The sequence below is a fragment of the Haemaphysalis longicornis genome, unplaced genomic scaffold (assembly GCF_048455015.1).
Source record: "Haemaphysalis longicornis isolate Haplotype H1 unplaced genomic scaffold, Haemaphysalis longicornis Haplotype H1 scaffold_5, whole genome shotgun sequence".
Taxonomy (NCBI): Eukaryota; Metazoa; Arthropoda; class Arachnida; order Ixodida; family Ixodidae; genus Haemaphysalis; species Haemaphysalis longicornis.
In genome coordinates this window covers 26,572,759-26,600,627 of record NW_027526385.1, presented here as the reverse complement: position 1 = coordinate 26,600,627, position 27,869 = coordinate 26,572,759, and the positions used below count along the sequence as shown (strand labels likewise).

At 46.5% G+C, this 27,869-nt stretch overlaps 1 protein-coding gene and 1 long non-coding RNA gene across 4 annotated transcripts; both read left to right on the top strand.

The window, feature by feature from the left end:
- Positions 1-187: 187 nt before the first annotated feature.
- On the top strand, positions 188-22,951 carry LOC144137979 (uncharacterized). The gene is made up of 2 exons (XR_013315789.1): positions 188-1,383; positions 21,571-22,951. It is a non-coding gene; the product is annotated as an uncharacterized LOC144137979 (long non-coding RNA).
- Positions 9,583-18,637, top strand: LOC144137973 (uncharacterized). Of its 3 annotated transcripts, XM_077670007.1 has the most exons (6): positions 9,583-9,722; positions 11,430-11,591; positions 13,960-14,112; positions 15,346-15,462; positions 17,905-17,939; positions 18,170-18,637. In XM_077670007.1, the coding sequence occupies exons 1-4, from the start codon at positions 9,716-9,718 to the stop codon at positions 15,456-15,458; spliced, it is 435 nt and encodes a 144-aa protein (XP_077526133.1). In that variant the 5' UTR covers positions 9,583-9,715; the 3' UTR covers positions 15,459-15,462; positions 17,905-17,939; positions 18,170-18,637. The 3 variants fall into 3 exon arrangements, with proteins under 3 accessions (XP_077526133.1, XP_077526134.1, XP_077526132.1); XM_077670008.1 differs by lacking the exon at positions 17,905-17,939 and having other exon boundaries at positions 13,972-14,112; positions 18,170-18,635; XM_077670006.1 differs by lacking the exon at positions 17,905-17,939 and having other exon boundaries at positions 18,170-18,633.
- Positions 22,952-27,869: the final 4,918 nt, after the last annotated feature.

Genomic DNA, 27,869 nt, shown 5'->3' with positions numbered 1-27,869 from the left:
AGGTATTGCGATTATTTTGGCCTTCTTCCATTCCCTTGGAACAGCACATGTCAGGAGAGATTAGCTGAAAATAACGCATACATACTTTGCTATCCACTCAGCATACCTTCTTAGAAACTGGTTTGGTATCTTGTCAGGGCCAGAGCTTTTTCTTACATCACGGTTCAGCAAAAGGTTCAGTACGACTGCTTCAGTTACAGTGACTGGTTCAAGTTGGTTTTCATCGCATGATTCAACGTGACGTAGTTTACCATCTGCGATAGTGGAAACAAATGTAAAGAATGTATTCAAGGTTTCAGCTGTTACGCGGTTTGGTCCTGTGGATGGTTTGGCGGCAAGTTTTGTAGGATTAAGGTAGCGCCAAAGTTTACTGAGCCTGTTTTTAATAAAGCACGGAAGGACGTTTTTGAAATAGTGACATTTGGCCCTCTTGATCTTCGATTTGATGTCAGCAATGGCAGTGCAAAGACCACTTCTAGAAATATTGGGTTTGTTCAGTTCGGTTCCTATTCGACACCCTGAAATAAACGGCCTTCGCATTAGGGCTTGCCTTGAGGGGGTAGCCATCTCGCAATTCCGTGCGTGAACGCAAGCTGCTGCGACTGTCTTCTCAGCAAGCCCGGCTAGGGATGTGGACCGTCGCGGGAAGTGTGAACTTATCTGCCGCTTTTATCTCGAACCGCGCTGAGAACGCTTATAGCAGTGTATCCGAAAGGGCGGAGGTGGCGTCATGCGCAAGCCATATGATTGTTCGGACATTTTGCGGACGAATTCCTCCTATCTAGCAAACATTTGCGATTTTTAGCTGGCCGTTTTTTTACGGTCCGATCCACTGCGATAGCAAGCGGGAGCGCGACTGCGCATGCGTGGCGGGCTTGGCAACGAACAGCATTGGCTCCGGTTGCGCTGAGCTTGCCGCCTATGCCGCAGCGCAGCATCGAAAAAGGGTAGCCATCGGAATACGTCGCGTCGCTTATCTTAAAACGCGAGCAATTCACGTCGGCAGCAGGCGTCGACAGACCGGTTCGTCGTCGTACTCTCCTAGGCTTGCTACGAGCAGTTTCAGCTCATGCTCTCCGTCTCTGCACGCCATTGAACATGGCTCATGCCAGGCAAGAGTTCGCGCTAGTCGGATATTCAAACGACCTCGATAAGAAGCCCCTCAAGTTCGTGGAGCCCATCCCACCATCATTGGTCTGCAGTGCGTGTGGCAACATTCCGAGATTGATGTATTGCCTCCTGTGTGGACACTCCTTATGTGAACCATGCTACGGGAACTGCGTGACCCCCTCTGAGTGTGTCTGTCCACTGGATGGTGAGGTTTCTGCACCAGCTGATGTCATCAGTAGGAAGTATCCAGCCGAGAACCTGCTCCGACGAAAGGTGAGGCGTGGGGGCGGATTTGCGACTGGTTCCGAGTAGATAGGCGCTTCTCAGTGACTAAACCGAACAAAGTTTTTCAGTTGCATCTGTGCGTCTCTTCGGGGGTGTCACAAGCGAACTTATTGATATCTACGACGCCTATAATCTAGCCATTTTCACGGTTTTTCCTCATTGAATTGATGCTGTCTTCGAACATGCTGATGTGAAGCAGCCGGCGCGTATCTGCGGCTATTCCGAGAATTTGGGGAAAGGATAAGGCGTTTACGCATGGCCTATGATTATGCTCACTTTTTTACTACTGTTGTGAATAACGCTAAATTTAACGCCGCACACAAAATTTGCGTTTTTTGTACATTATTGTAAACTGGCCTTCTGTCTTACGCTAATAATTATTATCTGGAGATCTCACGTTTTCCTCATGAGGGCTTTCAGTCATCGGCATATCAGCTGCTCGATCTCAAGGACATCAGGACAGGCAGCGAACTCGATGCGGACGGGAGGGTATTTGTGCGTACAGGCGTCCTATTATTCAGTAGCAATCGGCTTATCATACTGGCGGTGCGTTCATGTGTCATCGCGACATAAAGTAGAGAAATCGCCAGGAATAAGCACCGAACCCACCACGGTGGCTCTGTTGGTGAGGCTTTGTGCTGCTGTGAACAAGGACGCCGGTTCGTTCCCGGTCTCCGCGGCCCCTTTTTCGAGGTACGCGCACATCGGAATTGTCCGTAGTCAGATATTTGGGCGCACGATTAATATCCCCCAGGTGGCTGAAATCAATTAGGAGGCCTCCACTTCGGCGCGGCTCGCAGCGGTACTTGATGTACGCTGTGAGGTTGGGCTTGGTGCGTCCGCACGGTGACGTGGTCAGCAGAAATGGGGTACCTAATTAAAGGGGCCATGCAGAAAAATACAAGTTTGTTTTATTCGAAAGATTCATTGTTTTATAGGGCCCTAAGCACTTGTTCGGCTGGAAACGATGCTTTATTCCCAGAAAAATTAAATATTTTAAGTCAAAATTGCTATTCTCCGGCTAAATCGTGTGCTTTCGTGGCGTCGACAATGACGTATTGAGAGCAGATCTTTAAAACTAAGTATAGCATGCTGACCAGAGCTGCTTCCCTCTCACACGCGCCAGTTTGATCATGGCCTTCGAGATCCCCCCGCGCATGTTTAGCAAAACAAGCGCGGGGTGATCTCAGAGGCCATGGTTTGATTAAAAAAACGAGGAACTAATAAAAACCTTCATAACCTAAAGCTCTTGCTGTCTCAGAAAATTCGCGCAAACAAAAAATTTTGCTTCTCTAATATTTTCTCCCAGTTTTTAAAAACAAATCCATCTAAATTCTGGCGCTCCCTCAGCTCTAAAAAACAAAAAAACTGTTGACTGCATTAAAATAGGCGAAAGGGTCGTTCGTGCCAATCTGGATATCGCAAATGAATTTAATGTATACTTTCATTCGATTTTTTCAAGGTCCCCCCCTTATGACATATCCAGTTTTAACATGGCGGATATCAGCGCAGAATTTATAACATTTGAAGGCGTTTTTTCGATACTCCTCAACTTAGATCCAAAATGCTCGTGCGGGCCAGATAACATACCCAATGCTTTTCTGCGCCGCTACACTGAATCATTAACTCGCTTTCTGGTTGCCATTTTTCGTTTATCTTTTTCAACTGGCATTGTCCCTTCAGACTGGCGTGTCGCTCGTGTTGTACCGGTGTTCAATAAAGGGGATAACACATGGCTTCCAAATTACCGGCCCATATCCCTGATAAGCTCTGCTTGTAAGCTCATGGAGCACATAATTACTAACTACATGGTTGATTTCCTAGATAAGGGCAACATCCTTTCCCCCTTCCAGCACGGGTTCCGGAAGGGCTCGTCCTGCACGAGTCAATTAATTTCCACTATTCATTCCTTCTCTTCTGTGATTGATGCATCTGGCCAAATTGACTTAATATTCATTGACTTAAGTAAAGCTTTCGATAAAATCTCTCACTCTGGACTAACATTTAAACTAAACAAACTCGGTTTTCATTGCTGGCTTGTGAAATGGATCATATCATACCTTGAACTTCGCGAACAATTTGTTGATTTAAATGGCTTTCACTCTGATGCCCTCCCAGTTATTTCCGGCGTCCCCCAAGGCAGCGTGCTCGGGCCGCTGCTCTTTCTCGTTTATATTAACGATATAACAACTTGTATAAACCATGACGTGAATATTCGTCTAGTTGCAGATGACTGATTGCTTTTCAAAAATATTAAAAATGTTAACGACCAGGTCTCTCTAAACGAAAGTCTCGATGGCATGCTCACATGGTGCAAACTGTGGGGCATGACGCTAAACTCAGATAAAACAGTGTTCATGAGTATAACCAACAAAAAGAACCCTCTTGAATACCACTACACAATAAATAACACCCCTGTTAGTTTAACAAATAGCTTTAAATACCTCGGTGTAACGATTACTGGAAACCTGTCGTGGTCGGCTCATGTTGACAATATTTGCGCTTCGGCTAGAAGAGAACTGGGACTCTTAAAACATAAACTTAAACACTCCCCGCCCAACATTAAATTGTTGGCCTACAATACATTAGTCCGATCGCGCCTTGAGTACGCTTCAGTGGTCTGGGACCCACATACAAAAAAAGATATTGGCAAGCTCGAACAAATTCAACGACAAGCTGTTTGGTTTATTTATAACCGTTATCAAAGACCCGATTCCCCTACCACTCTAATGCCGAACAACGGATTTCTAACGCTAGAATCCCGAAGAAGAATCAACCGATTAAAATTTCTTGTCGACCTTCGGAACCGCAAATTTCGCATTGACCCATCAATATATCTGTCCTGTCTTTCTTCCCGGCCAACCAGGCAATACCACCCCTTTAAATTTACGCCACTGTTCGCCCGCACAAACACTCATAAATATTCATTTTTCCCGCGAACAATATCCGATTGGAACAGTCTTCCTGCCTCTGTGTTCACTTCGCCTATTCTGCATGCATCAATTGATCAGCTTTTTCACATGTAGAATTTATTTTGTCGTTTGTCATTCTTTGTTGGTGTTTTCTAAGATAGAGATCGTATAATTACATTTGCCTGATATGCTATCTATTTATCTTTCCACTCCGGCTTGGGCCTAATTCTGGCCTGCGGTATTGTCTAAAAAAATATCTTATTTATCGCCCACTTTCACAGATGACGCTGCAATGCTGCTGAAGTGTCAGTGTTCGCACTTTGCTTCTGATCGGACTTTTACACCTGCCGTTATTTTTGTTACGGTTCATACTAATGGTTTCCGAAAACGTAAGCTATGACTCGACAAACAAGGTACACGTAAGCGACCCAGCCGCTGGTGTCAGTTGTTCAGCGTTGTTTTAGACAAGTCCAGCGCGTCCGACAGCTGTGTTACCGGTGTCAGCGTGCAACGTGCCGCGCTAACTGCTTCTGTGTTTACGTGTTCGTTGGTAACTTTAATTGTACACCCCGCAATTCTGACTGCCATAAAAAAATGTACCCTACATTTAAGCGCAAATAGCTCTTTCAGTAAGCTTATAAGCTCTGCCTAATTTGCGTTTGTTTTTCCCGGCGTCAGCCAAGCGCACAGCAGGGCTGATGACATCGTAGGCTCTGTGGCGGGAAATAAGCTAGTGGGTCGCATGGTGATCCCCTTTTTTCCTAATTATGTAGCCTTTTTAAGCGAAATTTAGGTTAAAAGTTGTGCCAGCATGATTTTAACGCGGCAGTCTTTCGAATGAACCAAACCTGTGTTTTGTCTGCTTGGCCGCTTTAAGCGAAGCTTGCGTTTCCACTTTCACTGAATAGCTTACATGGCAATGTTGAAGAGTGTTAGCTAAAAAAAGTGAGCCTTGATCTAGGCCCTCTGGCATTCTGATTTGCAGTGCTGGTCGCCTGGCATAAGCGGTTTGATAGGTGCGGCCTCACAAGACGGCTGCTAAGATGCTATAAGGCCTCACGCATATCTGGAGCTCTTGGGTATTTGTTAAAACCGTCATAGGCGGAACCAAGTTTAACGCCTTTTTGCTCCCAAAATAAAAACGTGCACGAGGCTATTTAGGATGCTTATCCAACACATATAGCGTAGACAGTCCAGATTGGAAGTAGAGCTGTGTCGGTTCCGGCGGCCGGCGTTCGTCCAGACACCAAGTTTGCCATGCTCTCCATGATTTTAGGCAAGCGCGATCCCAAGGCGATTAGACGAAGGTTGGACAGAGAATGAGGACACGTGACTGGGTTAATCATGGGTTTCACGATCGAGAACTTTCAAATTGCTGGTAGCTCGCCACGGTCTCAGATGTATTCCGTTTCATCAAAAAAGAAAACTTGCTTGTGTTTATTCATAAGGTTTCACAGATGCACAACACATTTTTCGTCAGCACTTGTCCTGCTGCGAGTGTTAGCTCGTACTAGGGCATGCAGCAATACAATCTTATCCCAAGAACTTCGTAAGCCTCCTTATCGGCCGAAGCATGGTGCCGATTGTGCCTTAACATGACACTTAATATAATACATGAAGGAAAGAAAGCTTTTATTTCCTCCATGATATAATACGTTTGGGCCAGGGAGAAGGGGAGCGCGGGCAACGGCGACTACTGGACACAGCTACCGGGAAGAGTGTTTATTTCACGTCAGGTTCGCACGAGAAACATAATTACTACTGTTCCCGTATATACTTCCTCTAGAGGAGCAGAGTTGTGCGTCCATACGCCATCTTTAGTCCTAACGTCGTGCGGTAAGACCGCCCGTAACGCCTGTAGGAGCCGCTGCCGGGCCAGTGGCTGCGGCGGCGAGTGGCAGCGGCGCATGGGTGTGCCAGCACTGCAGCTTCCGAGCGCCGAGCCGGCAGGGACAGTCGGCTGCTTCTCATCTGAGTGGCTCCAGCGGCGGCCGCCACCGCAACCGCTACCGCTCACTTGAGCAGAACTGACTGGAAACGGGATCTTGTGCGCAGGGCTGAAAGCAGGCGTTCCTGCCGCAAGGTGGAAGCCGCGGCATGTGGGAATCAGACGTTCGAGTCTTGCGCTACACGATGTGCAGCTCTAACAATATGAGATGGCTGTGATCGCCTGACGAGATGAGGTGAAGGCGCCCGCCAGAACAGCGCTAGCCCGGCCGCCGTGCTTGCATGATATTCGAAAGGGCGCTTCTCGCTTCAGAAGAGGCGTCGCTCGTAACCGGCTTGATGGGATCCGGGTGTCCGGGGTCGGCGAGCACACCTGCTGTTCGATCATTTAAAAGCATTTCTCGTTCCGTCGGTGACAAACAATATAATTCCAAGCCAGCTTCATCTGCCTAAGAAACGTTCTCGGGAGCCGTCCATGGCTTAGCGAAGTCAAAGCTACTGTCGCAGACACGAGAGCGCCTAGCGCGAACCGTTAACGCCCTAGACTACACCAGTGCCTCGCTCCCACTTTGTGACACAGTGATTGTCACTAAATAATGAAAGGAAAGCAGGAGAGAAGAATATCTACTTTATTTACTTATCTCTCAACAAAAAATTCAAGCCGTTCCACTCAACGTGAATGCTGTTGCAAGTGCAGAGCAGTGATTCGCCTTTTTGGAGTGTGGCGCTCTTATCCGCTCACTGCTACCACCAATAACACTCTTCGCCTCCCTGTCTCACTCCGCTCTCGATTAATTGAACGGCGGTTTGTCCAATGAAATTCAAATTTCACGTTTTTCACAGTGCCCGCGCGCCCCCTGCGGAACAGCGCGAGCGGAATCTCCCCCGTGCCGGCCCCTTCCAGTGCAGTTTGCAACACGTTGTTTTTGGAGACGACTTGTTTCGCTTACTACGTGGAAAAACAATCCAACGGGCGTTGCTAACTAAATGAACGCGAGAGCTGCCGGTTATATGCACACATTTTGCCGCAAATGTACCTGCACTTTTCTTTGCGTTAAACAACGGGGAGATACATGACAAGAGCCAGCGGTTCCGACGTTTCCCACGGTTATGACAATATAAACCACTTGTTTTTTGAAGCCTCTGTTTGGGTCCATTACGCCGAAAAGCCGTAGGGCTCTACTTGGGCCCGTTATCTCGCTGTGACGCCCGATTCCGGCAGTGGCAAGACATTAGAGATTTATAACAGTCCGTCTGTTCCCTCCGTAACGTTGTTATCGTGTTTGCCGGGACCGGTCTGCGCCAGCGCGTGCGAAAGGGCGAGGAGGCGCGGACGTGGCGAAGGCAGGCCCGCGAAACTAATCCCCCTACCGTGACGAATGCCCAAGTGCCCAGACGGGTCCCGAACGAGCTACGACGACAAGGCGGGCCCCCAAAGTGCTCTGCACCTAATTAGCCGTCGTCACTCGGGGAACAAAAACCGAGAGAGCTATGAAACGTATGATCCTTCATTTAAAACAAAATCTAACGCAGCTTTAGTGTCCCTTTAGGTGTACGCCTCGAAAAATGCGTAGTTGCGTGCGGGTTAGAGATTGGTCTCGAACAAAAAAATGTGGAAGAGGTGCTCTGACGTTCTATACTCGGTGACAACTTACGAACGACACCTGGTGATGATGAATGATGATGATTGCTATTGGTTTCCCATTTGAAGCGGGGTGATGACATGTCATCTTACAAAAAAGAACGAATATACCCATGTTTTACACTCTTGGTTTAATACTAGCGCTGCTTATGGCAGGCACTAAAGCATATTAGGCGCAAAATACTTTTTTTTTCTGTTACAGGTGGTAACTGTCCTAGGCAATATTCCCCTCTCCGCAATTCGTCCACCAGCATTCTAATCTTGTTTTCGTCCCCTGGACAGCCTTGAAGTTAACTTCCTCTGTGATACCCTTAAATTCTAGGGCTTCTGGAAGCCCAATATTCCCTTCATGTATATTTGGATGGATACCCTCACATTCTAACACTATGTGCCGCGTAGTTTCTGTTTCTTTTCCGCAGACCACGCATACCCTATCATTTTGTGAATACTTCCCCACAAAACTCTTAGTTCGCAGTCAACCTGCTCTAGCCTCAAAAAGGAAAGTACTGCCCTGTTAATTATCGTAGAAATTTTCCTTTTTGATGTTCAATTTCTCAGCCCTGTACATCTCTAACGACGTTTTAGCTTCCATTTTTTTCCTCCATTTATTCGTTTCAGTCTGCCTTGCCTCTTTTTTGGTTACCTTGGCTGTTTTGGATTCTCCACTGTTCTTTCCGTATTTCATCGTTAACCTTCTAGTCTTTCTTAACCACTGCGTGTCCACGCTTTTCAAGTATAGGTACCCAAAAACCTTAGCTGCCCAGCTTCGTTGATCCATTGCCCCCAACCTCATCTCAAAGCATATTTTACTCTGTGCTTCTCTACCTTCAAACGACGCCCAGCCCATATCTCCCTGAACTGCTTCGTTAGTTGTTTTTCCATGCGCGCCTAAGGCCAAACGTCCTACCGTGCTCTGGTTTACTTCAAGGCCTCATAGAACGTCTGATTTTAAGCAGAGTACAGCATTCGCAAACGTGAGACCTGAAGTTGCCGCTGTGCCTTATCAGCGTAGCCAGATGTTTCTTCGCGCGTCCCAAGTAGGGTGTTACTGGGGGTATTTTGAACATGGCGTCAGCCGTTCTCGTGATTTTTTGGACTTAATATGCTTATAAACGACTCCAGTGATGACAAAAAAACTGCGTGAGACAAGGCAGACGATATCACGCATTCATAGCAAACCCCTTTCAAAACGCGCGCGCAATGACGTCATGGGTTCGGCGCTTTGGTGGAGTGATGCACTACGTGAGGTCGCGTGAGGTGGTGCCGTTCTGGAGTTTTAACGGACTATAGTCGTCATCGTCATAATCCGTCAAAGCAGAGAGCCCAAAATGAAAGAACCGTGCTGAAGTTGGAAGCTGCTATCACTGGTTAATACAGTGCTAATTTTTATCAAGAGGTTTGTAACCCGCTAATAAATTATGTTCATTATTACAACCAAAATGATTTAGTTTTCATGTATCGCTTCATCGGCTTCATCTTCTGGCATCAACCAACGCCGCCTATATAGGCCGACTGAAGCCGTAGCCAGCCGTAGCCGCAGCCCTCACTGTTGCAACACACATAGCAACGCACATTACGCCGCGTTTCTTTTCTTGCGCTGGTCGATCGTTGTATGCACGTAGTGTGACCGTGTAACAAAGCGTAACCGTGTAACGTTTTCGTTCAGTATGTTTTGGAAGGTAGAAGAGAAGTCGTTGGGCCTACAGACGAGCGTAGTTTTTTTGTGGTGGACGTCGACGACTACGAGCGTGGCGTGGGAAGTGTTTTGGCTCGGCGACAGCGAGACGCGGGAAGATTATTCGACGGCACCATCGTTCACATGACCGGTAAGTGTTCTTACCCTTAAATTGTGCATAACAGTGTCTGAGCGCTTTTTAGCAGTTTTACATCTGCCACTACCGCAGAAAGTAAGGAATGAATATCGGCATGCCGGCTGTGCCGTCGGAAGGCGCGGAGATCCGCTTCACAGTATATGGCGCCGACGCCGAAGAAAATGGCTCGTATTACCACCTTGCACATTTTCCACGTAACACGCTCTATTCAGGACTGTGCTGGCTACCAGTTAGTCGGGTTAGGAATTCATCTGCATTGTTCGTGTCGGCGTCGAGTAGTCGCCAAGCCACATTCTCACGTACAGTCGGCAAAAGGCTTTAACGCGCGAGCGGCGTGCTCCGGAGTGCGCGGGAGACACGTAGTGATAACGCCTGGTTTAAGATAGGTAGAATGTGTGCATGCGAGGCCCGTATCAGCGCGATGGCTGTGTCCCTCCTCGCTGCACCCGTCGCCTTGGCTTCCACACCTTCTTTTACCGTAATAAGCGCTGTGTGCCTGCGCTGCCGGGCCGGAAAACAAAACTGGAGATTACCCGCCTTAACGCTCGTTGTGCGAGTTTTTCGTCTGCGTTAGCCTTGGCGCACAGCTGTTCATTGCGTTATCGTTCCGCCAATAGCTGCATGAGTCCCTTGAGCGCCACTGTCCGGTTTCAGGGCTCGGCTTTTCATGTCAGTGCTGACGGGCTCACGCCACAATACTCAGTGCACTGTGCAAGCGATCACGGCCCGATATCTAGTTACTAGTTATCGTGTGTAGTAGGTGTTTTTTACTAAGTTGTATTGCGCATATTTGCATTCCTTCCCACCTGCAATGTTCCCATGTATGTGTCACTTCAAGTGACTTTTTTTGCACATTCTCTTCTTTTTCTCTTTATTTGCTGTTCCATTCTTTCAAAGTTCATTCAAAGTTTGATGTTCCCTTACAGTTCTGTCGCGACACTCACTCTTTGTTACCCCCCTTACACAATGCCCTGCAACAAGGGCCTGTAAGGTATTTTTAAATAATAATAATAATAATAATACTATAAAACACCGGCAGCGATGCGTTTTCTGCTATTGTCGTTCGTTGTCTCGCATACAGGAAAACACTCCTGTCTAAATTGTGTAGGGCGCCGCAAAAAAAGCGTTGCGCGTAGTTAAACGCAGCCAACGCTCTACTACCAATCGCTCATTTCCGCTATTGTTTCCCGGCCCGGCAGTGCAGGCAGCGCTTCTCACGACGAAAGAAGGTACGGAATTGAAGGCGACGGGCACAGCGACAAGGGAAAGAACCGTCGCGCTGATGCGGGTCGCGCATGCTCGCATTCTACCGGTGTCAAACCAGGCGTTCTCACTAAGTGTCTCGCGCGCAGTCTAGAGCACGCCGCTCGCGCGTTATAGACAAGCCTTTTGCCGACTGTACGAGCTTCGAAATCGTGGTTTTTCTGTGAAGGCCGTCTTGCCAGCAGCCACTGCAGTAATGTTATTTGTAAATGCTCTTATCGAACATGACGCACATAAATGCCAAGGCGCTAGAATAGCCACCGCTTTCAGGTATGTTTATTAGGGGAAGTCAATATTTGCATGAAAGTTGACCTCATAACTATCATTAAACACGTGTAAAATGACACTGAAGTGTGCTTGTTGCTCTAAATAGGTGTCATTATGGTGGACGAGGCTCGGAACAAGTATGGCATGTTATCTCTTGACCTCTCATTGCAGGCAGACAAAAAAACTGCGAAGGCAGAGAAAAGATCAGCGAAGGTCGACATCATTCTTCGAGCTGCCGCAAGGGACCAAGACCCTGTAGCAGTTTTAAGGAAGAGGGTCGTGCAATTGGAGGCCGAGATGCGGGGGCTGCGATCACTCAACATGGAGTGGCCGGCAAGTTCTTTTCACCAGTGCGTAAACAATGCTCCATCTGTGTGCATGGCTTCTTATCACTATTATGAGCTAAGCAACGTACCAGATACTGCAGTTGCTATCATGCTTAGTTGGCTGTAATGTCAACTGTTGCAGGAAGGTTTCACTTCCTCAAACATGTGGCATTACCATCTAAGGAGCCTACAGCCTGATTGAACAGGTTCCTTTCTTTGGGTGGGTGAAAACAAAACTGCCCTGCAGCACGACCTTGTCACGTGGCTTCTATACGAAGATTTTGAGCTATTGGTTTATCTAGTTGCTAGCCATGGCCTTTTTGCAGGCACTGCATAAAGTACTGCCCGTTGAAAGTGCTTTACTCGCTGTAAAGGATTTTGACAATGAGATTGTTTGGAAGAGAAGGCCTAGTAAAAAAAAATTCATAAAACTGCAATTCCAGTGAAAGTGCAGGAACACGGCAATGCTGTTTTATGTTTTGTAGCAGACTTGCTAACAATGTGACTATGAGTGGGCAACACAACTTACTGCTCTATATTTTTCATACAGCCCCAACCCTAAAAGTGACTTGTTAGTCTCATAAAAGGACAATCTGCACCTATGTAGAATGACTTGTTTGCGATTTTGTGCGTGCTGAGAATGGTATTGACCAAACTTTAAATTCCTTTAAAAGCGGAGCAATTTATTAAAGGCTGTGGCTAGCGTTCCGTCCAGACAGAACGATATACAAGTGCTAAAGTTCCGTCGAGACGGAACGGGGCGCTGCGGGTTATGCTTCCGTCCTGACGGAATACGTCTGAGCGCTTAGCGTTCGCCGGCGTGAAATTTGTACAGTTCTGTCTAGATGAAAAGAAAACCGGCTGATTAGACGACGTGCTCCGTCTTCAGATTTGGTGTAGGCGTTGTGCTTCGGATAATGGCAGTATTGTACCGGGTTCGATTCCCCCCGGACATGCTTTTTTTTTTTTTTTTTTTCCTTTGCGTGGTTGAGCCAGCGTTTTGCAACAGTTAACTTCTTGCCCACTTTGCAATTGACGCGGGGAGAGCAGTCGGTCTTGATTTCGCACTCAACCGGCTGCTCCGCTACCGCTCAATAGAGCCAAGTCCGACGTGTCCATCGCCAGAGTTCTGATCACCTCTAGTTCGTAATGGTGATTCGTAACGGTGACTCTAGCTAGTCAATGAGCAGAAGTGGTTTGACCGGTAGGGTAAAAATCTACAAAACTCAAGAAAGGCGATCGGACGGAGCATTTTCTGCCCGCGAAAATGCGCCGCGCACGCCACAGGCGCGCTGACGCTGCAGCGGAACCACTGGTACGCTGCGACCGGCGCGGCCAGTGGCAGGAACATGGCGGCGGCTTCGGCCGCGAAGTGGTGTAGGGAAACTATGGTGTCGGGAGCACGAGCGACCGCTCAAAATGCCGCTCAAGACATGCACGAAGTTGCTTGAGCGGTAAAGGAGCTTATAATTTTGGGCGAGAACGGTACTACAAAACATCATCCGCACAGCTAGTGAAAGCGCCCATGCAGTATCTGCCGGGGTGGTGGCCTAAAATCTCTGGCGGTCTATGCTGGCGGAGCCAGCCGGCTGAGTCGAGCGCTTCGAAACTGCTGCCATGAGGCGCGTGCCTCCCCAATGGCGCAAGTCGCAGGCTCCTCCCACTGCCGCGGCGACGCGCGTCATTTTCTGAGTGAGGCAGCTAGAAGACGCGGGCGTCAAAAAAAAAAAACCCCGCTTCACAACAAGCAGCGAGGGCAGTCGTTCTTGATATTTACCCAGCTGAATGAACCGCTTCCGCTCATTGACTAGCCAGAAGAACCGTTAATTAGTAATCACCATTACGAACTAGAGGCGATCGGAACTCTGGCGATGGACACGTCGGCCTTGGCTCTATTGAGCGGTAGCGGAGCAGCCGGTTGAGTGCGAAATCAAGACCGACTGCTCTCACCGCGTCAATTGTAAAGTGGGCAAGAAGTTAGCTGTTGCATAACGCTGGTGCAACCACGCAAAAAAAAAAAGAAAAACCAAGCATGTCCGGGGGGAATCGAACCCGGTACAATACTGCCATTATCCAAGGAGCAACCCCTACACCACATCTGAAGGTGGAGCAGGGCGTCTAATCAGCCGGTTTTGCTTTCGTCCGGACGGAACTGTACAAATTTCACGCCGGCTCCGTCGGGACGGAACGCTAAGCTCTCAGTTGTATTCCGTCTGGAGGGAAGGATAACCCGCAGCGCCCTGTTCCGTCTGGACGGAACTTTAGCACTTGTATATCGTTCCGTCTGGACGGAACGCTAGCCACAGCCTTTATTAAAACTGATTGTCTGTACTGCGTATTGTTTTAAGAGTGCAACACTTTTTCATGTGACTCAGGCACCTCTCCAGGGAGTGAAAAGAGTGGACATGGCCTGCAGCTCCCTGCCAGCATGAGCCCTGCAGAACCACCAGCACCCGACACCAGCTGCGCCAGCACGAGCCTGGCGGCACTACCAGCACGAGCCCTCTATGGCGCTGGCTGTGAAGAAAGTAGGTGTTTAACGCTTTCTTTCTGTTAGTACCAGAACTTGGCTTGTTTTTGCTACTGTAGAAAGTAATCGTTTTGTAAAACATGGGGTATGTTCGCCAAACAGGGTCACGTAAGACAACTCCAAAGCGGCGGACTGCTGTGCAGCTACAACAAGCATAGTGTGCCCAGTACCAACAGCAGTGCTCATCAAATTTCTATGCTTATGTGTATTTTGTACTTTTATTGTTTCTCGCACCATTCGTACTGCTGTAAAATGAATATGCATTGCATTTATGCGCAAATAGCTCATTTGGAAAGCTTGCAAGCCGTACCTAATTTGTGTTTGCTTTTGCCGACCTCAGCCAATCGCACAGCTGGGCACATAGGATATCTAGGTTCTGTTGCGGGAAATGAGCTAGTGGGTTGCATGGCCATTCCCTTTTTCCTTACTTATATAGCTTATTTGGGGATGAAAGTGGTGTCACTATGATTTTAACGTGGCAATCTTTGGAATGAACCAAACTTGTGATGTGTCTGCATGGCCCCTTTAGCTGAAAGTTTTACAAGCTGGCATATACTTTTGGAGAGAAGTTTTATGAGTGTAATGTTATGCTCTGCAGTAATATAAATGAGAAAAGCACCACTTTTTTAGCACGGGGAGCATTCGTTTTACTGCGAAACAGTCTGTGTTTCAAACCCCCCCCCTTTCGGGTTTTATTCCAGTGAAGCCATTTTCTGCTCTTGTCGTTTTTGCTAAGCACACACATATAAGCGGTTGCTGGTTTACGCGTGCACATGTGGGTACCAGAGGAAGGAGGGTAGGTCGTGCATGCAAAACTATAGGTTTCACACCCTCTTACATGTGGAGCCTTACACATGGATGTCGAACAGCCAAATGCGACCTGTCTGGTGTCTTCACTGGTCGAGCAAATTGGGTTGTGTGCTACGCACACAGTAAGGGAAACAGACAGCCCCATGTTTGTTTGCTAGAATAAAGCTCGAGTCTGTCCAAGTTTAATTCAGTAAAACGACTGGTAAGTATGCTGCCTTGCAAATTATGAACAAACGTGGTTTGTTTCGTGCACTTCGTCGACTGCGCCCGGCTTCGCAGCTCATCTATGTGGAGCCATTGTGTTTCGTTCTATGAAATGTGCAGAGGTTAAAAACACAGTTTTGGCAGTCTAATTTGCAGTCTTTTTACGTTGTTTGCCATTGTCTTGCATTACATGTATTGTTTTGTTCTATTGATGCAGATCCCTTCTGGCACTACCTGCAGATGAAGGGCTGCGAACCAGGGGACATGAGCAAGCGACACATGCTGCTAGTGAGATATCTAGCACGAGGGTCCGTGGATCTGCACCAATAAGAAGGTACATGTTTACTAATTTGGTTGCTGGAAACCTAGGCCAGTGTCTCTACTGTTTTAAAGGGACCCTGCAGCACTTGCCATCGACTACTCGGAATGTAGTTTGGGGTAAAGTCTATTGTCCTAGAAATCGTCCTTCCAAGAATTATGAAAAGCCCTTTACTGTCACCGAAACTATGCACGATTAGAAATCGCGCATAGTTGTTCTCTCTCAACTCGACTGCGGACAACGCAACGAAAGCTGTGTGCTCTCTCCTGGAGAGGGGAGCGGCTTGCAGCGTTCTCTTCGGCGTCCTTGGACATATCATAGGCTGGGGAGTATTCTCTGCAACGTGGGGGAGGGGGGGAGTCAATTCTGGTTTGGTGCCACAAAAAAGCAGGCATGGCTGCCTGCTTGCAAGCGCGCGCTCAGGCTGGTAGAGCGTTTTTGAAGCAATAAGCAGTTGTTGCCTAGTGGTCTCGTTGAAAGGAGAGTATTGAGTTTTTCACTCAAACTCCGTGCGCCCTCAGCAAAAGAAATACGAAACTGCGCGTGCATGTTTAGGCATAGAAGAGATTGGTACACAGCGCCAATGATGGCGAATCCTCACAAGAAATGTGAGAAATGAGTCGCAAAGTTGACCAGCGACAGCCAATTGAACAGCCATGGCCGCAATGACGTCATTTAGGCCATGCCAAGAGCGAAGAGTGCGCGGTTGGTTTTTCCCCGTCTTTCGCGATTTGTGTGCTCACCGCTTCACATGGACTGGTAATATTTGGCTCAGGTATTCCTGGCAGTGTAATCTAAACATTGTGCAGGTTTACTGGCACTGTTTAAAGAGTGTTCCAGGGTCCTTTTAATCCAAAATGGTCAGTTACTGAAACAGAGGCATTTTTGATTGTCTGCATTGATAGTTTGTTTGTCTAAATTGACACGGCAACTACGCACCTCGACTGAGAAGACTGCAGTTCACGCTGCGCGCAAATTTTGCATTAGGGAGTATCGGCACTTTTTCTTTTTAATGTGTTTAATTTGCTGAACTTTTATCGTTGCTTAACTTTACTGAGAGATTTATGAGCTGGCTTATATATAACTCTTTGGGGAAAGTTTTATGAGTACGATGTCACACTGTAGTAATTTAACTCTCGTTAGCACTGGAAAATTGACCGATTTTTAGGGGTCCAAGAAAAAAATTTTTTCTGCAAAATCATTGGTAAGAACTAATTAAGATAAAAAAAATTACCACGCGTGGTGCCCGTGCCATGCGGTGAAGTCCAACCTGCGTTTCAACATGGGCAATTTTGGGTGGTTCCCTGGAAGAAATCTGGCGATTTGACATTATCAGAGGCACCAATGTGTCCCCGTGTGACGTAAAAACATTTTGTCAGTGACTGACTGCATTTACAGCCAGCACAGTATTCGGGACAAGCACGCGATGCGGAAAAACATGCATGGAGTTGAAAACGTAACTCCGTGGTTGATGCTTGTTGACGTTCACTGTCAGTTATCGCTAAAAACAAACTTGCGGTTTATCATCACCTTCTGACTCGCTATTGTAGCCTTGCTTACAGAAATGCGGTGCAATGCGCTAAAATCGTGCCCCGCAAACTTTGCCCAAGTAGCTGTTGTGCGATAATAAAGATCAGCACTATGAGCCTCATGCATTGCAGCGCACCTAACATTTTTGAAATGAAACAGTACAAAAGGTATTGGAGACTCCATCCAAATAGACATTTCAATTAAGGAGCAGCACTAGACCTCTGGAGATACCCTTGTATGGAAACGAAACTGGCAGGCGGACAGCTGGGGGTGTGTAAAGCCGGTTTGAAGTGATCTTTTCGTCGGAACTGATATCTGGTGACTGGGCGTTATCTTTGGAAGTTCTTATTGCAGAAAACGTTTTAGGGCGGGGGGGAAATCAGGAGTGGCATGCTTTTTTTTTGTGAGGATGTTTAGCGGATGCTCAAGGCACTATGGCAGGTAAGCTTGAAGTTGAGTAACTGCAGAGTAACACTAAATATGAATTTCGCGATGCAGAAACAAAACCGAAACTGTTGTAACTGTTTGAATGGTCCTGTGGTAAGAACTACAACACAACTAAGAACAATGTGCGCAAAGGCAATAAGACTGCCTAAAATCGTGAAGTAACTTTGCAAACGGGCACTGCTTGATATTTTCAGCCGATTTCAGGGGTTATTACTGTGTGACTGCAAACCTGACGTTTAAAAATTATCATCTGATTCACCCTTCATGCCCTGATAATAAAAAACCAAATGCTGATGCAGAGTACCTACGGTTGGCATGCATTGTTCTTTAGTAGCAGTGACGCGCAAAGACCACTCCCCTTTCTGCACCCATGTGATGCAAATGCATGTCAAAAATCACGTTTTTGTTGAAAAATGAAAACAAAACTGATTTTGAAAGGACATTTTCTGAGCTAAGTCCTAATGGCTTGACTTGTTCCAGAATTGCCAGGAACGCTGTGGAAAGGGGCTTGCAAGGTATCGTTTAAATTGAACGTTTTTGAATAGGCACAGTAATGTGAAAAGCACTTTATCAGCAATAGAGAGCACTTCTTATTGCTCAGCATGCAGAAGCGTGTTTAGCTTTTATAAAATGGCGCAGTTTAAGGACACAGTATTAGCAGTATGATTTTCAGTCTTTTTGTGCTGCCTGTCATTGTCTTGCATCAATGTTCGTTTTTTTTGTTTTTTTTTTCCTATCGATGCAGGTTCCTTCTGGCATTACCTCCAAGTGAAGGTCTGCGAGCAAGCTGAAATGCACAAGCGCCGCAAGCTTCTGGCTAGATATCTCGCGCAGAATTTCGCTGATCTGCGCCGATAGGAGGTACATGGGCTTATTTGCCAATTTGGCTGGTGTGAACACCAGAGCCAGTGTCTCTACCGTTTTAATACTAAACAGTCATTGTGAGAAATGGCGGCATTTTTAATGGTGTATGTAATTTGCAATGTCGTTTTTGTGCTTCATGAGGTGTGCATTGATAGTTTTTTGTGGCTTTCTGCAGCTGTACAATTCATTAGTGGCAGCCTGTAGCTATTGGTGGCTTTTCCCTGGGAATGTAGTGTATTTACTATAAGGTTTTTGCAGCTTCAGACAACTTTGCAGCGTTAGAATTGTGCGGATCATCCATAATGTGTGTAGTTAGGGACGGTGCACTTTCAGCCTTCAGCAAGCCAATTCTAATGGTACTTGTACTTGTTTTTTCGAGCCTGGAGCTGTGTGTGCATGAAGGAAACTAAAATAAAATTTTTGTATTCTCTTCAGTTTGCCTGTGCATGGGCTCGTGGCATATTTGGGCTGTCGTAACTGTTCACTTACAGTGGACAGCCCAAATACAGTGCTAGGCTGGATTCAAAAATACTGATATTTGCTGCAACAGAATTGTTATGAATGCATTGTGCGACAGGTCAGGACTGCAAGACGCCAGGAATACATAACACAGCATCAGGACTTCGACAAGACAGGCATGATTCTCGCAGTAGAGCATCAGAACTGTGACATACTACAGGATTACTACAGAACTACGACATACTACAAGATCACTACAGGATTACTACAGGGCTACGACATACTACAGGATCACTACAGGTTTACTACAGGACTATGACATACTACAGGATCACTACAGGACTACAACACACGATAAAACAACAAAATTGCTACAGGAATACTACACACGACAAATGTCAGAATGACGACACAACACGACGACTGTACGACAAGACTACGACGGTACGACTGTACGACACGCAAAAATACGACAAACGACGTACTACAGAAATTTTTCTGTTGTCATTTTCGACTGGGTGACGTTCCATACTCGGTGACAACTTACGAACGACACCTGGTGATGATGAATGATGATGATTGCTATTGGTTTCCCATTTGAAGCGGGGTGATGACATGTCATCTTACAAAAAAGAACGAATATACCCATGTTTTACACTCTTGGTTTAATACTAGCGCTGCTTATGGCAGGCACTAAAGCATATTAGGCGCAAAATACTTTTTTTTTCTGTTACAGGTGGTAACTGTCCTAGGCAATATTCCCCTCTCCGCAATTCGTCCACCAGCATTCTAATCTTGTTTTCGTCCCCTGGACAGCCTTGAAGTTAACTTCCTCTGTGATACCCTTAAATTCTAGGGCTTCTGGAAGCCCAATATTCCCTTCATGTATATTTGGATGGATACCCTCACATTCTAACACTATGTGCCGCGTAGTTTCTGTTTCTTTTCCGCAGACCACGCATACCCTATCATTTTGTGAATACTTCCCCACAAAACTCTTAGTTCGCAGTCAACCTGCTCTAGCCTCAAAAAGGAAAGTACTGCCCTGGGAATTATCGTAGAAATTTTCCTTTTTGATGTTCAATTTCTCAGCCCTGTACATCTCTAACGACGTTTTAGCTTCCATTTTTTTCCTCCATTTATTCGTTTCAGTCTGCCTTGCCTCTTTTTTGGTTACCTTGGCTGTTTTGGATTCTCCACTGTTCTTTCCGTATTTCATCGTTAACCTTCTAGTCTTTCTTAACCACTGCGTGTCCACGCTTTTCAAGTATAGGTACCCAAAAACCTTAGCTGCCCAGCTTCGTTGATGCATTGCCCCCAACCTCATCTCAAAGCATATTTTACTCTGTGCTTCTCTACCTTCAAACGACGCCCAGCCCATATCTCCCTGAACTGCTTCGTTAGTTGTTTTTCCATGCGCGCCTAAGGCCAAACGTCCTACCGTGCTCTGGTTTACTTCAAGGCCTCATAGAACGTCTGATTTTAAGCAGAGTACAGCATTCGCAAACGTGAGACCTGAAGTTGCCGCTGTGCCTTATCAGCGTAGCCAGATGTTTCTTCGCGCGTCCCAAGTAGGGTGTTACTGGGGGTATTTTGAACATGGCGTCAGCCGTTCTCGTGATTTTTTGGACTTAATATGCTTATAAACGACTCCAGTGATGACAAAAAAACTGCGTGAGACAAGGCAGACGATATCACGCATTCATAGCAAACCCCTTTCAAAACGCGCGCGCAATGACGTCATGGGTTCGGCGCTTTGGTGGAGTGATGCACTACGTGAGGTGGTGCCGTTCTGGAGTTTTAACCGACTATAGTCGTCATCGTCATAATCCGTCAAAGCAGAGAGCCCAAAATATACATGTTCTGATGGTGAAGCTTTATTGATTGTCTGTAGAGGAGAGTAGTGTTGCAGTTCTTGGCGTAGTTTGGCGTTCGCATGATCAATGGAGACAGCCTAAAGTATAAACGTTCGTTCACGCTGACCACATCGAACGCAGTCTGCTTCTTGCTCCGAGGCACAGAGGGATAACAGAAACGAGTGTGAGGAGTGATATTGTATGTGGAAAGTTTGCAGAGTTCGTAGATTTTACATGGGCAACATCTTCTTCCCAAACATTACGAGACACGGTGCGTCACCACACGCGGAAGGCTTTGCTTTAGTTTCGATTTTGTTAAAATGTTTTGCCTTTCTGTACAAGCACAGCCAAAAGGTGGATTTGGGTGAACCACAGAAAACACCGCGCCTACTCATTGGTACCAGATTTGTGTATGTACATGTCACAGCCAGCGACAAAAGCAAATACAAAATACATATTAAGACAAACGGCTAGCTAGCAGGAGGCGGAAGTCGGAAACGGCATTTCAGCCACAACTTACGCACGCATTTTTTACACTACCCTCAATGCGCCAGCACATCCTATAAGGAATGGCATACAGTGTTGGGGCTTGATGAACGATAGAGCCTTGAAGCCACCAGTTCAACGTAGCTTTAAAAGGGGAATTTTCTTCCTGGCTTCCAATCTATGCGACACCATTAAAAGCCACTGACCGCAATCTTTCAGGGAGACGGCGCCCCTAGAATAAACTCAGGCCGCGGCTGTCTCCGGCTCTTTCTGTCCGGCGTTCAGTCTTTGCGGGAAAATTCAGATGAAAACGGCGAAGAGTATGCCACCCTAAATAGTTCAATGACTAACAAACAGGGTATTCTTGGTCGCAAAACAAAACCAAAATGGGATACGACACGCGCAGTTTTTCCGTGATTTGGATGAAACTTACTGTTGTTTCAATGTTTTCTCGCTGCTTCCTTTTCTATCCTTCATGTAGGTGCACTGCCGGAACGAAGCCAACGGCTGCCTTGTGGTCCTCCCAGCTTCACAGATCGCGGAGCATGTTCGCCAGGATTGCCAGTACCACGCGACGCGCTGCCCCACATGTTCGGTGGCGGTACTGACCCATGACGTGTGTGCACATCTGAAATCTCGATGTACAGCACTTGTATTTGATGAGACGCCTGAACCACAACAGAGGGCTAATGTCAACGAATGGACACATTTGGAATTGTTTGAGAGGAAGGTTGAACAAAGAGTACGTGAACTGGATGCCAAACTCGCTCAACTGTCACAAGAGTGACTCTGTGAGTGACAAGCTTATTGAAATTTGCCACAACGATAACCATTTGAAGGAAGCACTAACAGAGCAGTTTGGGACAGCCTCAATTGGAACAGTAGATCGTTTGGATCGGAACGAAGCGGAGATGAAAGCATTAGCAGCGCAGGGAAAAACGATCGAACAGCGAGTAGGCGAACTAGATGCTAAGATTGCTCAAATAGCTGTGGAGACTGGCTCTCTGAGTGAGAAACTCAATGAAATGCGCAACAGCATTATTCATGTGAAGGAAGCATTAACAGAACAGTTTGAATCAGGCCTAGATCACAAATTAGCTGAAATGAAAGTCTTCTATGCTGAAAAAATTGAATCTTTGAGAACTAGCGTAACCTCAGCAGTGGCACCGGTTGCAAGTGATCCAAAAACGCATCAGAGGGTTATTACGGGTTATGCGGAGCTCAAAGCAAATGCAATTAAAGATGGTGTGTGTGTTAGCTGGAGCGACAAAGTGTACCTACGGCGTTACCTGATCTCCTGGGGACTGGGGTTCAGAAAAGAGGGTAAAATCGTGAATGCATTTCTGCACTTTCAGTTGCACGAGGGTAGAGAGGACGACTTTATTAACTGGCCATTTACGAAAACATTGATGCTCAGCATCATTCACCCCGAGACGCGACAAGAACTCCATCGTGAAGGCCAGGCAGTTTTGCGTGAGGCTACCAGGAAGTATTTGTGTAGACCAGTAGGTGGCAGCAATGAGCCGGCATGCTTTGCTTCTACCAGGTTTAACTCAAGCGTTCTGGAACGTGATGGTTACGTTAAGAATGATCAGCTCTTGCTAAGGGTCGAGGTGCTCCTGTGATTGATTTGAAACAGCAACACTTCCTTATAAGAATATGGGGGCACAGAACAACTGGCGCATAGAAGATAAGTACAAATATTTGCACGTTTTATACAACCGTGTTTAAGTCCTCGTTTGCATCGGTATTACCGTACAAAACCAGAGTGAATAATTTTGTGTGTTACAACAAAAACACCCTGCGATTAAGAGTAGACATACTTCGGATCTATTTCCTCAAAATAAACTTCCTTCCAACGATCTGCTCTCTCCGGTGTGATTTCTCTTTTCTAAAACGAGAGGAAATATTAGCAATCAGAACTACGAGAAAATAGACAAATGAAAGTGGTAGGTCCACACGAGTATGTGTAGAAAGAAAACTGAAATTTCGGGGGGTTTTAATTGACGAAGAGAGGTCCGACAGGAGGAACCCACAAGAGGTTCTTGTTGTGGCCTTGTTTTAAAAACGGTTATTTTTGATGGCCTATTTGAGCGATGAAATTCTGGTTCATTTGTTGCTGTATTTATCACCTAAATCCTCGCAAACTAAAAAACTAGTACGCGTTAAATTTTATTTGAGCAATTGTCTATAACTAAACAGCATTGTTTGCATACGTAGAATTTTGATAGGGGAGATTTCTTACCCATTCGGCCGCTATGTGGTGTATGCGAGCAGCGAGGGGCCGGAGAGCCACATAGGCCGTTTTATGAAACGTGATAAGCCATCAAAAAATTCTGCGCAAAACTGCTACATTCGCCATGCCGGCACTGGTGCGAAACCGCGGAATATATTGACCGGTGTTAACTTCGGCGGACGCTGGTTGACATTACGCTTTAACGGTTCATACGCTCCTTGGCGTAGCGAGCCGCGGTATTCTTGTGGACCATTTCACTGGTACGCCCCTTTCACGGCTCCTGCCTGTTTTCACGCAGAACCTATACCGGGATTAATCGGCGTCAGAAAGCGTTGTACATACCGTATTTGCTCGCATAATGACGCACTCGCGTAATGATCGCACCCCTGAAGTTTGTAGTAAAATTTAGTTTTTTTTTTTAATTTCTCGCGCAATGAACGCACCGCGAACTGGCCGCAGCAGTATGTCCTATGTGTGCGAAGTCTAGCTGATGATGATCGTGCTTACCTCTGTTTTCTTCGCTTTCAAAACGGCCATGGCTACGTTATTGCCGCAGAGTTGCAGATATTAGCGATATCGGCAAGCATGCGTTCAATATTGATGAAGAATCTCTCACTAAATGCACATAATGTACTCACAAGACAAAGAAAAAAATGCGCTCAGCTGGCTGCGTCGGCCCCGTTGTCTGTTTTGATGTCCCACACTGGGACCGCGGCAGCCACTTATTGTTCACCCAATTGTCACCTCGCAGCAAAATCTTTCCGGCGCGTTCCGTAATTCATGAAAACACTGCATTTAGCGTCACTTTGCGAAACGGCTGGTGTTCGTGTGCGGAGTTTTCATTATGTTTTTATTTTTATTTTCTCATGTTCGTGAGAACTATCGTAAAACTTTTTGGCCCGCAACTTGCTTGCCTTTCTGTGCTCAGTAGATTTTCGCGAAAAATTAACCCCGCGTAATAAACGCACCCCTAAATTTGCATCAATTTTTTGGAAAAAAAGTGCGATCATTACGCAAGTAGATACGGTATGTTATCCGATGGGCTATGCAAATAAACTGCACAGCAAGTTCAGATTTATAGGGCGTACGGCGGGTATCAATGTTCGTGAAGTCCGGTGAAGGTATCAATCACACTTAATGGGTTGATTACGTGCTTTGGGAGAAATTCTTGATTGCATGTGTTTACGGACATGTCGGGGAAATGCGGAGCGTACTATCGTTGATGCAGAAGCATATTAGTTTGAAGAGCGTGGTACGCACGTTTTCTGCATGTTTTCCTGGGCCACAGGAATGCGGCACAGATGCTTCTCAGGTAATTGCGGTCCTGTAAGGGCTGCTGCGTGTACATGCTGCTGCCGGTACTTGCAATCAAAATTTACGCTTATATAGAAAGTAACCTATTCACGTGTCCACCCAAATTAATCGTTTTATGCCAAGAAGCTGCAATCCGTACATATTGTCTTAAAAGAACTAGATGTGTTTATCGAAACAAATATGCCGTAAATGTGAGCCCCGTCACCATTGCTGTGCTCTCCAAGTGCTAGATGAAGCACCAAGATTCAGCGCGGGTATTGCAGGCTTGTTGTGTGTGATGTACGGGCAAAGTCAAAGGTATGCGGGTAAATTCAAGGCTTTTGGGGCAAATGGGGAACGAAAGTGTTTCAAGGCGGCATGCAACCTCTGTAATCATGTTTTATTTGCGTCCTGGCGTAAGTGAACGTGGCCCTTGTTTTCTTATTCCGAGGTAATGGGAGGAGAGGAGTTAGGGTGATGTATGGTAAAGTTTGCATAACGCAAGTTCAATTCTCGCTTTCATTTTTCAGTTGCAATTTTGTAGTACACATGCTAGAAGGTGATACGCAAAGTTTCAACTTTGCAGTATTGTAAGGTTGTTGGAGCCGTTTCTACATTTTGTTGATGCTTTCGCACTAGCCGAACATAGTTTTGCGAATTTCCTAATTTAAGCGAGTGCACTTGGAATTTTTTTCGTTTGGCATCTTTATTAATGATCAGCATTTGCATTGTTATATCCAATAATGGCCTTTACTTGTCAAATTATACCGGTTTGTGGCGATACATGGTGTTACACGATTTGTGCTTTCTCAGGATTTTTCTCGTCTTTCTCTTCGTTTCTGTTCTAGTTAAAATATGTTTGTCTTATTCTTTTGGGGGCAGCGTACTAGATGAAAACTGTCGGTAGGCTTCATTACTGCGAAACGCATTGGTTAGAATTCGTGTTTAGGCCCCGTGTAAGTGGTCTTACATCATAATATGGCAGCCTTAGGGTGGTTCATTCAACAGCATTTTGGCGTGCGGCGAAAGCGAGACATGTCAAGCGTTGCACGTGTCACATGGACCAAAGGCTTTGCTCGTCGATTGCACGTAGAAATGCTTATGCATAAAAAATTAACCACCGCCGTGCTCCTGAAAGTGCAACCGCACACGGAAATGAACGTGCCCACAGCGGTTAAATTCAAGGTATTTTCACGTCTATGTTCGACGTCCAGATACCGGTGCTCGCGCACAAATTTGGGGCCAGCAAAAGTCGCCTTATTGTGGCGGTCAATCCCTCACATGCCCAAAAAAACGGCCAGGGAAGAATCTTGGAACGGGGGTAAGGAGTTTAAAACAGCGTTTAGGGCAGTATGGATCCTTTGCTAGCGTGAGCCTCATCGAGTTGAGTATCGCAACACTGCACAGGTGAGACATAAAGGAATGACATTTCCCTGCCGTGCATTCGATGCCAGAGAAAAGAAGCTGCAATTAGACAGTTATCGCGCGGATTGAGACTAAAATATCGTTTCATGGGCTTATCAGAGGACTTCGTCACTAGCCTTGCGTCGATGTGCTCGCGAATCTACCGTAAGAGAATATCCTCTCAAATAGCGTGCGAACCCCCAAATATCGACTCCTGAAGACTTAAAGGGAGACTGAAGTGGTTTTGAGTGCAGTGCGAAGACTGGCTCAGATTACCACACTTTTCATCGTTATCCGGTTGATAAGTCGATAATTATTTTATAAAGTGGGACAGAAGAAAAACTACTATACGCGGTCTGTGGCGGCCGCACCAACTAAAGGCTGTGACGACAGGAGGAGATGCACCTTCATTAGACGATGTCCAAAGGCTACCATTCAAAGAAGTTTCTCTTTCGGTTCTGTAAAACAACATGCTTGACATCCGACGGCATCGTTGGATGGGCATTCTCGATATCTCTGTATTCGCCGTACCGCGCTTCTGCCATGTTGTCGGCTGTAAAATGCCTGAGATAAGCCTCCCATGACGGCTTGGAATCGTAGCAATCACTACCCGAGGACTACGCAGTGGAGGAACGCCCTCCGCGCCACCGCAGACGCTGAAATGCCATGCGCTTTTCCCGCATATTCGGAGCTTGCCTCACTCATGCCTGTATCGTAAAAAGCGTGTTCGCACCAGGTCAAATGTCTGCTGATTCTGGCCTGTGCCCACTGCCCGCAAGTAGTCGGTGCTTGTGGCAACAGCAAGCCAACGGGAACTCGCTAGCGCGTCAGTGTCAGTCTGCACGCGTTCTGCGAACTCGCTCGTGGATTAGTGAAGCTTGTGGCCCAAAAATGGTGAACTCACTTTAGAAAACCTCGGCCGCAAACGAAAAAATCAACTATAAGAAAAAGCATGTACCCTCTGGGATTCCAACTTGCGACTTGAAAAAAAATAATCCTAGCGCTTCAGACCACTGAGACACGAGCCAGATTTGGCGTCGCTCCAAGGCGAAATAGGTAGCTATTTGTGTAGGCACAGTTCAGGCGTAGACGATGGTACAACGCTTCCAGGTTACGAGGAAGCTGTGTCGGGAGTCTCGACTTTAATCCTGGGTCAATAGTGTGCAAAAAGCATCGAGTATTTTGTAAGTTGATCCATAGACAGCTTCTTTCACTCACCGCAAAGTGGTGAGACATGGCAGAAGCTTCTGTTTTCGTAAAATACACCTTGCGGTATTTTCGGTAAAGCAGGCCCTTACGGGCCGCTTCGCGGGCTTTTTGGTTACCTTTGATGCCGCTGTGTCCAGGTATCTACTGCATTTTAACGTTGTGTCCAGCAGACCAGGCAAGTTGGTGAATGTATGATATATCACAGGCAGCGATTTGATGGGGGCAAATCTTCTTCTCCTGCATAGAATTTGCAGAGCTGCCTTGAAGTCCGTGAAGATACTCCATTGGTGCGGCTCATGGCGCAGGATGTAAACGATTGCCTCCTTCAGAGCGTAGAGCTCAGCCGCTGTCGAAGATGTTTGTCGCTCCAGACGAAATGAAATCATTTCACCAGTTTGTGGTATGTATAGAGCTGAAGAAGAGCTTTGCATGGTTGATGAACCATCGGTGAATATGAATGTTTTTGCTGAATGCGCTCTATACATGTAGTCTAAAACGATGTGGAGGATTTCTGACTGAGGCATAGTCTTCTTGGGGCCAATTTCTGGGATACCACATTCAATTTGTAGGGGAGCAACGTTCCACGGAGGGAAATGCGGCGGAATTATTGGTGAGGGCTGGGTTGGAAGAGACAGTGG